The sequence below is a fragment of the Bos indicus genome, chromosome 29 (genome assembly GCF_029378745.1).
Source record: "Bos indicus isolate NIAB-ARS_2022 breed Sahiwal x Tharparkar chromosome 29, NIAB-ARS_B.indTharparkar_mat_pri_1.0, whole genome shotgun sequence".
In the NCBI taxonomy this organism is placed as follows: Eukaryota; Metazoa; Chordata; class Mammalia; order Artiodactyla; family Bovidae; genus Bos; species Bos indicus.
The window spans coordinates 46,828,659-46,837,912 of NC_091788.1; the positions used below are offsets into that span (position 1 = coordinate 46,828,659).

Here is a 9,254-nt window from a genome sequence, read left to right on the forward strand (position 1 = left end):
TCGTATTACATCACGGAGCTCCCCCAGAATTCAGTAAACCATTTTCCCGATGTTATTTGGATCAGGGGTTGCCAAACGGTTGCCCTCAGACCCAATCTGGGCCCCTGGCCCTTTCTTTGGGTACAGCCTACAAGCGAAGAATGACTTTTACATTTAGTAATGGTTGAAAAAACTCAGAAGACTATTTTGTGACATACGAGACGGGTAGAAAATGCAAGCGTCAGTGCCTATTAATGAAGCTTATTTTATTTTTGTGTATTTGTGTCTGGCTGCCCTGGGCCTTGGTCGCTGCGCAAGGGCTTTCCTGTAGTTGGGGCGAGCATGGGCTTCTCGCCGCAGCGGGTTCTCTCGTTGTGGAGCAGCAGGCTCTGGAGCACGTGAGCTTTGCCAGTTGTGGCGCAACGGGCTTAGTTACCCCTTGGCATGTGGGATCCTCCCAGACTGGGGATCGAGCCTGTGTCCCCTGCGTCGGCCGGTGGATTCTTAACCGTTGGACCACCAGGGAAGTCTGAAATATTTCGCTGTAGCGATTCCATTCCACTTTCAGTTTTAGCACATGTAAGTATGTTGCCCAGTTTAAAATACTGAGGATCTGATTCTGATACAACTAAGAGAGAAACACGGAAAACAGGACCCTAAGTCCGTGCGAAAGTGTTATTGGCTGAAAAGGTTAGGAGGCGAAGCATCTGCCGTGATTCAGCTAATCAGTCTCACCTGGTTCAGTGAATGCTTTGTCTGCCAGAAGCACTCTGTAGCATCCTACTTTAGTGATCTTTCAGGCAGCAACAGGCTAAAGTATCCCTACAAGGAGTTGCTTTTTCCTAATTAAAAAAAAAATAGCTCCAAGTCCCCTGAGAGATATTAGTCCGAATTTATTCTGTTTTAAAATGCTCAGTTTGTGGTCATTTGTTACATAAGCTACAGGAAATAAGCATGCCTGGTAAAGACTCCTCCAGCCTCTGCCCAGGGAGCTGGGGAGGGGGGTGTCCCTGACTGTGTGTGTGTGTGTGTGTGTGTGTGTGTGTGTGAGTGTGCACACGCTTAGTGGTGTCCGACTGTTCACAACCCTGTGGACTGTAGCCCGCCAAGCTCGTCTGTCCGTGGGATTTTCCAGGCAAGAATACTGCAGTGGGTGGCCATGCCCTCCTCCAGGGGATCTTCCCGACCTGGGGATCGAACTCGCATCTCTTGCATCTCCTGCATCAGCAGGCGGGTTCTTGGCCGCTAGCACAATCTGGGAAACCCAGTGCGTGTAGCTTCACCTTTTCTCCAGGTTTCAGGACGAGCTTCGCCTCTGCTCTGTCTTATCTGGAGCCACCACGTGCAACCCCCGGGTTGGTTCGTTCTAGGATGGAGGATACTAAGCTTTCATCTGTTCGTCTGTTTACTGTTAACCTGCAACTTCGTGCCAGGCTCCGGATTTGCTGAAAAGTATGGTGGCTCAGACAGTAAAGAACCCCCTTGCCAATGCAGGAGACCCAGGTTTGATTCCCAGACTAGGAAGATCCCCTGGAGAAGGCCATGGCAACCCAGTCCAGTATTCCTGCCTGGAGAATCCCATGGACAGAGGAGCCTGGCGGGCTGCCGTCCCTGGGGTCACAGAGTCTGGCACGACTGAGCGACGGAACTGCAACAGCCGGTTGCCATATTTTGTTTCCGGGCCGAATGGCTCTGTGTTTAGTTTCCTTCTTCTGCGTCCTCCTGGCTCTCGCCCAGTCAGACTGCAGGGAGCCAGGTCTGAAAGGGCAAACGTCCCCTTGGCAAAGGGAGCCGATACGTGCCTCTGGGGGCACGGGGGTTGGGCAGCAGAGTGGACGGGAGCGGACTGGAATGGAGCTGTCTGACCAGGCTGGAGGGAGTCATCCTGATGGCCCCCGGTTGTCCCGGCCTCCCCGGCCACCCTGGCTCTCCTGGTTATCCCCACCTGGGTCCCCTCATCCAGCCCCCTTGGTCAGCCTCGCTGCCCTGTTTACTACCCTGGCCTGAGTGTGCCCTGGGCTCCGTGAGTCCGAAGCGGAGTTCCTAAGTCAAGGACGGGCACAGCCTTGCCCTGGAAAATGAGGCCTAGGTGATGTAAGAGCCACATCAGTCCTGGCCTTACCTGGGATGGAAGCTCCTCCTCTGAGATCCCACGAGTCCCTGTGCGGGCTGACATCTTTTACCTGACCCTTGGTGGATCCAGGGACAGGATGGAGAGGGCCTGGGATGGCTCAGGCAGGGCTGGGCTATGCCCACCCAGCTCTAACGCAGCTCGGGTCTCCTCCGCAGAAGGCCCCGGGATGACACTTCTCAGCGCTTGCTGATAGATGGAGGCCAGACCAGCACACAGCAGCCTGGTGGGGGCGGGGAGGTGGCTGTCTCCACTTTACAGATGAGAAGACAGCTCTGCGAGGCCAGAAGGTCCCCACGGAGGTGATGGCGGAGCCAAGTCTCAAAGCCAGAGCCAGTCCTTTCCCCGCCCCCGATCGCTGTGGTCCCTCAGTGAGGGCGGGGCCTTCCCGCCTTCTCATCCCACTTTGCCGTCACCCAGGACTGACTCCTGCATGGGATGCGGGACTCAGGAACCACAAGCCCACTCACTGCAGTGGTGGGTTTAATTCTCAAAGTTACAACTCCATCCAATTCTGACTTGTTTACAAGTAATACACCTTAACAGATAAGGATACAGAAAGCTTGAAAGTCACAGAAAGAGAAGATGCACCGCACGAACAGCAAGACAAGAAAGCTGATGGAGCTGCGATAATATCAAATAGACTGTAAGGAATTGACACCTCTCGATTCACGAGGGCAGCTTCATATTTTACCACTAAAGCTCCAATTCCCCAGGATAGAACACCCCTAAGCTCGTATGCTCCAAATAACACAGCCTCAAAACAGATAAAGCAAAGAAGCAGCCCATGCGCAAGCTTGCTTGTTCATTCTGGAAGTCAGATTTTGGTGACGGATGGCAGTCTTTGCCATCAGCCTTCGGCAAGGTTGTAAAGAATCAGGCCTTCCTCTTCGGGAGTTTACCCTACAGAGGGGAGAAAAAAAATATCACATATGCATGAAACAGCCGAAGACCAGTGGTCGGCTCCGGGTGAGGATGGTGTGGGTTATGTGCTATGGACATCAACAGGCAGACACACACATCACTCACTTTCATTCACTTGTGCCTACATGAATGCCAAGGCTCCCATCTGGGCATGGGGGAGGGCCCTCATGGAGTGTGTCATTTGAGGAAGGCCCTCTCGGAGATCAGAGAAGGCAATGGCAACCCACTCCAGTACTCTTGCCTGGAAAATCCCATGGACGGAGGAGCCTGGTAGGCTGCAGTCCATGGGGTCACGAAGAGTTGGGCACCACTAAAGTGACTTAGCAGCAGCAGCAGCTCTTGGAGATGAGTATGGACTGGAGCCATCTGGGTTACCACCCCACCCCACGATCGTGGCTGCTGTTCCCTGGGCCCCCAGGCCTGCCTGCCCAGCGGCACATTCCACAAACATGTCCTGGGCCCCTCTCTGTGTCGGGCATTGTCCTCGGTGTGGAGCACAGCTGTGACCCAGATGGACACAGTCCCTCTTGGTGAGCCTGTAGTACACAGCGGGGAGCCCACAGGGCAAGTGGAGTGGGGTGGGAGGTCCAGAGGGGTGTGTGTGCTGTATTATTTTATGTAAGGCAGTCAGGAAAGGCCTCTCTGAAGAGGTGACACTTGAGTGATGACCTGAAGGAAATGAGGGAGAGAGCTCTGCACGCAGCTGGGGGAGGAGCATTCTGGGCAGAGAGAACAGCAGGTGCAAAGGCCCTGAGGCAGACTGGAGCTGGTGGGCGGGGTTGCAGGAGGGGTGGTCAGAGGGCACGGAGCTGGGTGGGGGAGACCATTGCTGCCCAGGGGTCCATGCAGAGGAGGCAGAAGAGCCCCAAAGGAGTGAGTGGATGAAGCCAGGGTGCACCTGTGAGCACCCCGTGAGCATCGACACTCGACCTGCTCGAGCTGCTGTTAAATGCCCGTTTAAATGTTAAACACCACCTATTAAATGCCTGCTGTATGCGTGGTCCATGCAGGGTGCCCGCTGCTGCAGAGTGTGGCTGAGCAGAAACCGCCTGCCCTTGTGACTCTTGGTGAGCACGGACCCAGCGGGGTGGCAGTCCCACCCCAGGCCTCTGTTTCTGGCCTGTAGGCCTCTGGGTGAACAGGGCGGCACAGGGACCCAGGGCCTTGATGGATCCCGTAGCTCCCAGGGCCCTGCCCCTCTCAGCCACCTCCACACTCTAGCTGGGTCCAGGACCCTGGGGATCCCAGAGTGTCTGCCAGGTACGCTCCTCCGTCCACTTTGGGCCGCCCGCCCCGGTGCTGGCGCCACGCGTGCCTTCTCTCGCCCGTGGCCCACGGCCCGGTCAGCGCCATCTGTGCTGCTCCCGTGGGGCATGCGGGCTGCCCCTGCAGCCTGTCACCCGTTCTGGCACTCAGCTGCTGCGTGTCCAGTGAAGACACAGAACCACCAGGACTTCCCTGGCGGTCTCGTGGCTAAGGCTCTGCACTCGCCATGCATGGGGCCCGGGCTTGATCCCTGGTCAGGGAACAAGATACTGCGTGCTGCAACTCAAAAACCCTGCGTGCCGCAGTGAAGATGCATGAGGAGAAAAAGATTCTGCAGCTGAGACCCGGGGCAGCCAAGGAAATCAGTGTTAAAAATAATACTGAACCACCTAGATACAATGGACACTGGCCCTCACCCTGAGCCCCCTGACCACTGCCCCAGTTGCCCTGCCTCTCCCAGGACCTCTCTGATGATCCAACAACTGAAGGGTTGGGACCTGGCGGTGGGGGGCACCCGCCAAAGCTGTGGGGTGGCTAACAGCTCTGTGCTGTTCACCTGACTGCTGTCAAGAGTTCCTGTGTCCCCGGGCCCGGGACCTCAGCTTCCTCCTCACTGCCTCGCACGCTCGCCCCCCCGGGACCTGTGGCACAGCAGCTGTTTGCCTCTGGAGTGACTGCTGGATGCTGGGCTTGGGAAAGGGAGGGAGCTGGGCAGGGAGCCGCGGGGCAGGGCTCACATGGCTGGCATACGGTGGGCGGCTCGGGCAGGGCTCCAGAGGCTCTCAGACCCTCACCTCGTCACTGGGGTCAGTGGAGGGCATCTCCCGCTCCTCCAGCTCAGGCTCCTCCTGCAGCACCCTGCTGAGCACGGCTCCCAGGGGCTCCCTCAGGCTCAAGCGGCCCCCACTGCCCACCAGGATATAGATCATCGGTTTGGTGCTGCTGCTCACGGACAGAGAGAAGCAGGTGAAATGGCCGAAGAGAGTCTTCGCGCTCTGGGGCAGGTCCAGCCAGTAGAGCAGGAACCCAGAGATGCCGAGGGGCAGGGCGCAGGCGAGGAACACGAAGACGCAGAGCAGGACGGCCACGTAGAGGCGCGTGAGCGGCCGCTGCCACGGGGGCGAGCTCCTCTGCACCTGGATGCAGAGGGCCATGCCGGACAGGGCCATGATGGGTGTGAAGCTGACCAGGGTGAAGAAGTGCAAGACGGTCTCCGCCTTGGACCCCAGCCACGAGTGGGGATGCTCAGCCTCGTCATGGAAGTACCAGGCCGGCACGATGAACAGGACGGCCAGCAGCCAGAACACGGCGCACACCGCAGCTGACAGGCGCCGGTGCCAGCGGCCCCGGTACCAGGTGGGGAAGAGGCCGGGGAGGCAGGACTGGGCACTGGCGGCTGTCAGCAGGCTCAGGCTCACGGTGTAGGCCAGGTACCCGGCGCTCCTCACCGCCCGGGGGCCCAGGCGGTGCATGTGGATCCCCCAGGAGCTGGCGCTCAGGACGGTCAGCGTGGCCGAGCAGAGGAGGAAGAGGAGGTCAGCCACGGCCAGGTGGAGCAGGTAGATGCCCAGTGGGCCCCTCCGCCGCTGGAAGCCCAGCAGCCAGACCACCAGGCCGTTGCCCACGATGCCGCCCACGCAGGTGAACACGACCAGCGCGTCCAGCACCTCCCGTACTGTGTCGGGGGGCGCCGGGGTGGGGCCTGGACTGCTGCTCCTGGAGCCGCTGCTGTTGAGAGTGTTCTCCATCCCTGCCAACAGTGGGGAGAGAGCTGAGGGCCACAGAGCTGGGGTCCCTGCAGCTCAGGTACCCCCCACCCCCAGGGAGTCCTCTGGTTATACCAGCTGCCATTCTTTGGAGCCATCACTGGCCACACCAGGCCACCTTCCCTCACTCCTAATTCAGGTTACGTGCTCCCGGCTCTGGGGCAGGCCAGGGTCCGTTTCTGTTGCTGGATGTGACGGTGGCCAAGCTCGGGGCAAGGCTCCGAGTCCCCAGGCTTGGCCGTCGGTACCTGCTGCAGGCCTGGCCTCCACCCTGCTGGGGGCGGTCCCTCAGAGCCTCTGAGTGGCTACTACTCCCGGGCCTGCAGTGGTCAGCGTGGGTGGGCAGAGTGGCCGCTGATGGGCAGAGTGCCATGCATGGCTGGTCACTGTGAGGTGCCCCCTGGAAGAGGGGGTGGGCACTGCTCCTCCCCTGGGCCTGGCACCTCACACCCCATCATAGTGGGGGGACCAAGTGGGGCGCAGCATGCTCGGTGAGCTCCCTGACCCCTGACCTTCCCAGGTGCCAGAGTGCGCCCTGCGGTCAGCACGGCCCCTCTGCAGTTACTGCAGGGCTTGCCTCCTGCCAGACCCAGCTGTGAGCACCACGCTGGGCCCAGGGAGGGCATGATCCACACAACACCTGCCGTGTGGCTGACGGCCCAGGCGCCCCAGCCCTGACGTGTGTCCACACTCTGACGGGCCTGCGCGTCCCTCCACCCGGGGCTGGTTTCATTCCTTTTGTCCACTGACTGCCTGATCTGACCCCTTCGCCCTCCACCCGGGCACGCGGGGCTCAGAGGCCCAGGGTGGCAAAGCTCAGCATCCTCGGGGCTCGGCCGGGACCTGGGGTGGACTCCACAGCCTGGGACTGGAAGCACCACGTGGCCTTGCTCTCTGGGCCTGCGGCACCCGCCAGGGTCACGGTCCTCACACCCACTCACAGGGCTCAGCTGCCTCCTCGGACCCACATGTGAGGGCAGGGTCCCCTGGGAACCCGGCTCACACGTCAAGGCCCTGGGTGCGGAATCAGGGAATCGGTCTCTGGGGCAGCTGCTACTTTATTTTACAAAGGTTGTTTCTTTCTGAATTAATGGTGTAATGGATTGTATCACTTCTAACCAATATTCATACATGCTCGGTCGCTTAGTCGTGTCCAACTCTTTGCGACCCCATGGACTGTAGCCCACCAGGCTCCTCTGTCCGTGGGGATTCTCCGGGCAAAAGACTGCTGGAGTGAGTGTCCATGTCCTCCTCCAGGGGATCTTCCCGACCCAGGGATGGAACCCGCCTCTCTTATGGTCTCCCACATTGGCAGACGGGTTCTTTACCTCTAGTGCCACCTGGGAAACCCCAGTGATATTCATATTACTGATCATATTGTTTATTCTCAAACTGGTCACTGAGGCCTCCTAGTGCCCAGCCTGGGTGAGGGTGGGGGATGGGACCTGAACGAGGCCCCTTCCCAGTCCCAAGGGACCCACACCCCCTCCTACCTCCCCCCAGAGTCAGGGCCGAGAGATGCTGCTCAAGGCTGAAGGGGCTGCTGGGGGAGGGGGGTGGCAGCCACGGCCCCAGGCCGTGTGCCCTTAACCTCTCCTTACAAGAGACCCTGAGTCCACCACCCGATTGTCCTCCTGCAGATGTGTGTGGAGGACAGCGTGGGGTCTGACCACTGAAGGCTTCAGAAGGATCAGGAACCTCGGGATGCTGCATTCCACCAGGAGAGTCCTCCCACCCCTGCGCTGCCTCAGGGCCCCCTCCTCCCCTGCTGGACCCCCCCACCTTTGGCTCAGACACCAGCACATGTACCCCCAGCTCTCCAGTGTCCAGCCTGGAGTTGTGACCTCCTCCAGCCCCTGGAGACCCCTCCCCATCTGCTGAGAGGGCCACGCAGGTCCTTTGGGCTATGGTCATCGGGTGGGGCACGGATATCAGGGACGGGGGGGCCGGCCAGCCTCAGCCCCCTGACAGTGATTCTCGGCCTGGACGCCCATCACTGGATGGCAGAGCTGGGCACTTGGCAGGCGGGGGTCTCCCATAGACGTCTGTCAGACGAGAGGAGGCGTCCGGGCCATGAGAGTCCCTCCCGTCCCCGGCACCCTCAGTGAGGACTGTCTGTGTTCGCCTCGATCTGGGGGCACTTGCTGGGGGCACCCAGGGTGGGGCTGTTCCCGCGTGGGGCTCATGGCACGGCCGGCCCTGGGGATGGGAGGAACTCACCGGACCTAAGGGCCACTTTCCCACCCATCTTTCCCACGAAAGAGGAGACTTGGGACCGTCCAGGCCTCGGGTCCGCCCGAACCCCGGCCCCAGAACGAGCGGCCTTGCTCAGGGTGCGCTTGCCGTACGGGGTAAGGTCTGACCTTGGGCTTGAAGCAGCGGCTTCTTACCTGGCTCGCCTGTGCCGTCCGCGCCTGGAGGAGGACCCAGCTCCTGAAGACCTAGGTGGCTCCCTGGGGCCCGGCCCTTCGGCTTCTCTGGCCACAGGTCTGGCTTAAGGCTTGCAGAGTCCGACGGGCCGGTCCCCGGGATCCACCCCAGGCTCTGCCTCCTCCTCTGAGAAGAGACGCCCAATCCGTCTTCGGGAAGCAGGGCCCTTGGGGGACCAGCTGCATTAGGCCTCTCCCTGCAGGAGCCCAAGGCTGCGGGCTAATGGGCTGCCCAGGAGGCCCCACAGGAGGGCGGGGGCATGGAGAAGCACCAGTAGCCAGCCCCTCACCCCACCCGGTCTCCACAGGGAAGGTTCGGGGCACTGGGCTTTGGGAAGGTCTCCAGCTGGGAGCTCCGGGGTCCACTGAGAGCCCGGTGCCTCTGGAAGCCAGGAGACCATGAGGCTCGCCCTGCAGGGTTGGGGCTGGCAGAGCACCTGCATGGAAACTTCTGGATCTCTAAAGCTCCTCACTGCAGGAGGTGGAAAGACAGACCCTGGATAGGGAACCCCCAAGAGGGTTTAAGGCCCAGTTCAACTCCGGCTGTCACATGACTCTGGGAGACTTCTGTCCCCTCGGCCCGTTCCTCTATGTGTAACAGGAAGTTTCCACAGAGGCTTCAAGGGAAGGTGTGGCAGCGATGGGGGCTGGGGGAGGTGGCAGGTTTGCTGGGGGGAGGGGGACAAAAGGATTTCTTTGGGGCAAACCTCTGATGGGCAGCGACCCCAGCCCTGGCCAGGGGCCCTGCCTCTCACCGGG

The 9,254-nt window shown here is 60.3% G+C and overlaps 1 protein-coding gene across 1 annotated transcript; it reads right to left on the reverse strand.

Annotated features, from left to right (window-relative positions):
- Nucleotides 1-233: 233 nt before the first annotated feature.
- Nucleotides 234-9,031, reverse strand: LOC109553966 (mas-related G-protein coupled receptor member D-like). Its single transcript, XM_019954288.2, has 3 exons — nt 8,457-9,031; nt 5,095-6,050; nt 234-3,013 (listed from the first exon to the last, which is right to left on the reverse strand). The coding sequence occupies exons 2-3, from the start codon at nt 6,046-6,048 to the stop codon at nt 2,987-2,989; spliced, it is 981 nt and encodes a 326-aa protein (XP_019809847.2). The 5' UTR covers nt 6,049-6,050; nt 8,457-9,031; the 3' UTR covers nt 234-2,986.
- Nucleotides 9,032-9,254: the final 223 nt, after the last annotated feature.

Coding starts and splice junctions, on each gene's coding strand:
- LOC109553966 (XM_019954288.2), bottom strand. CDS start 6,048: ATGGAGAACACTCTCAACAGCAGCGGCTCCAGGAGCAGCAGTCCAGGC. Junction 3,014..5,094: donor CCACTGACCCCAGTGACGAG/GTGAGGGTCTGA, acceptor TCCCCTCTGTAG/GGTAAACTCCCGAAGAGGAA.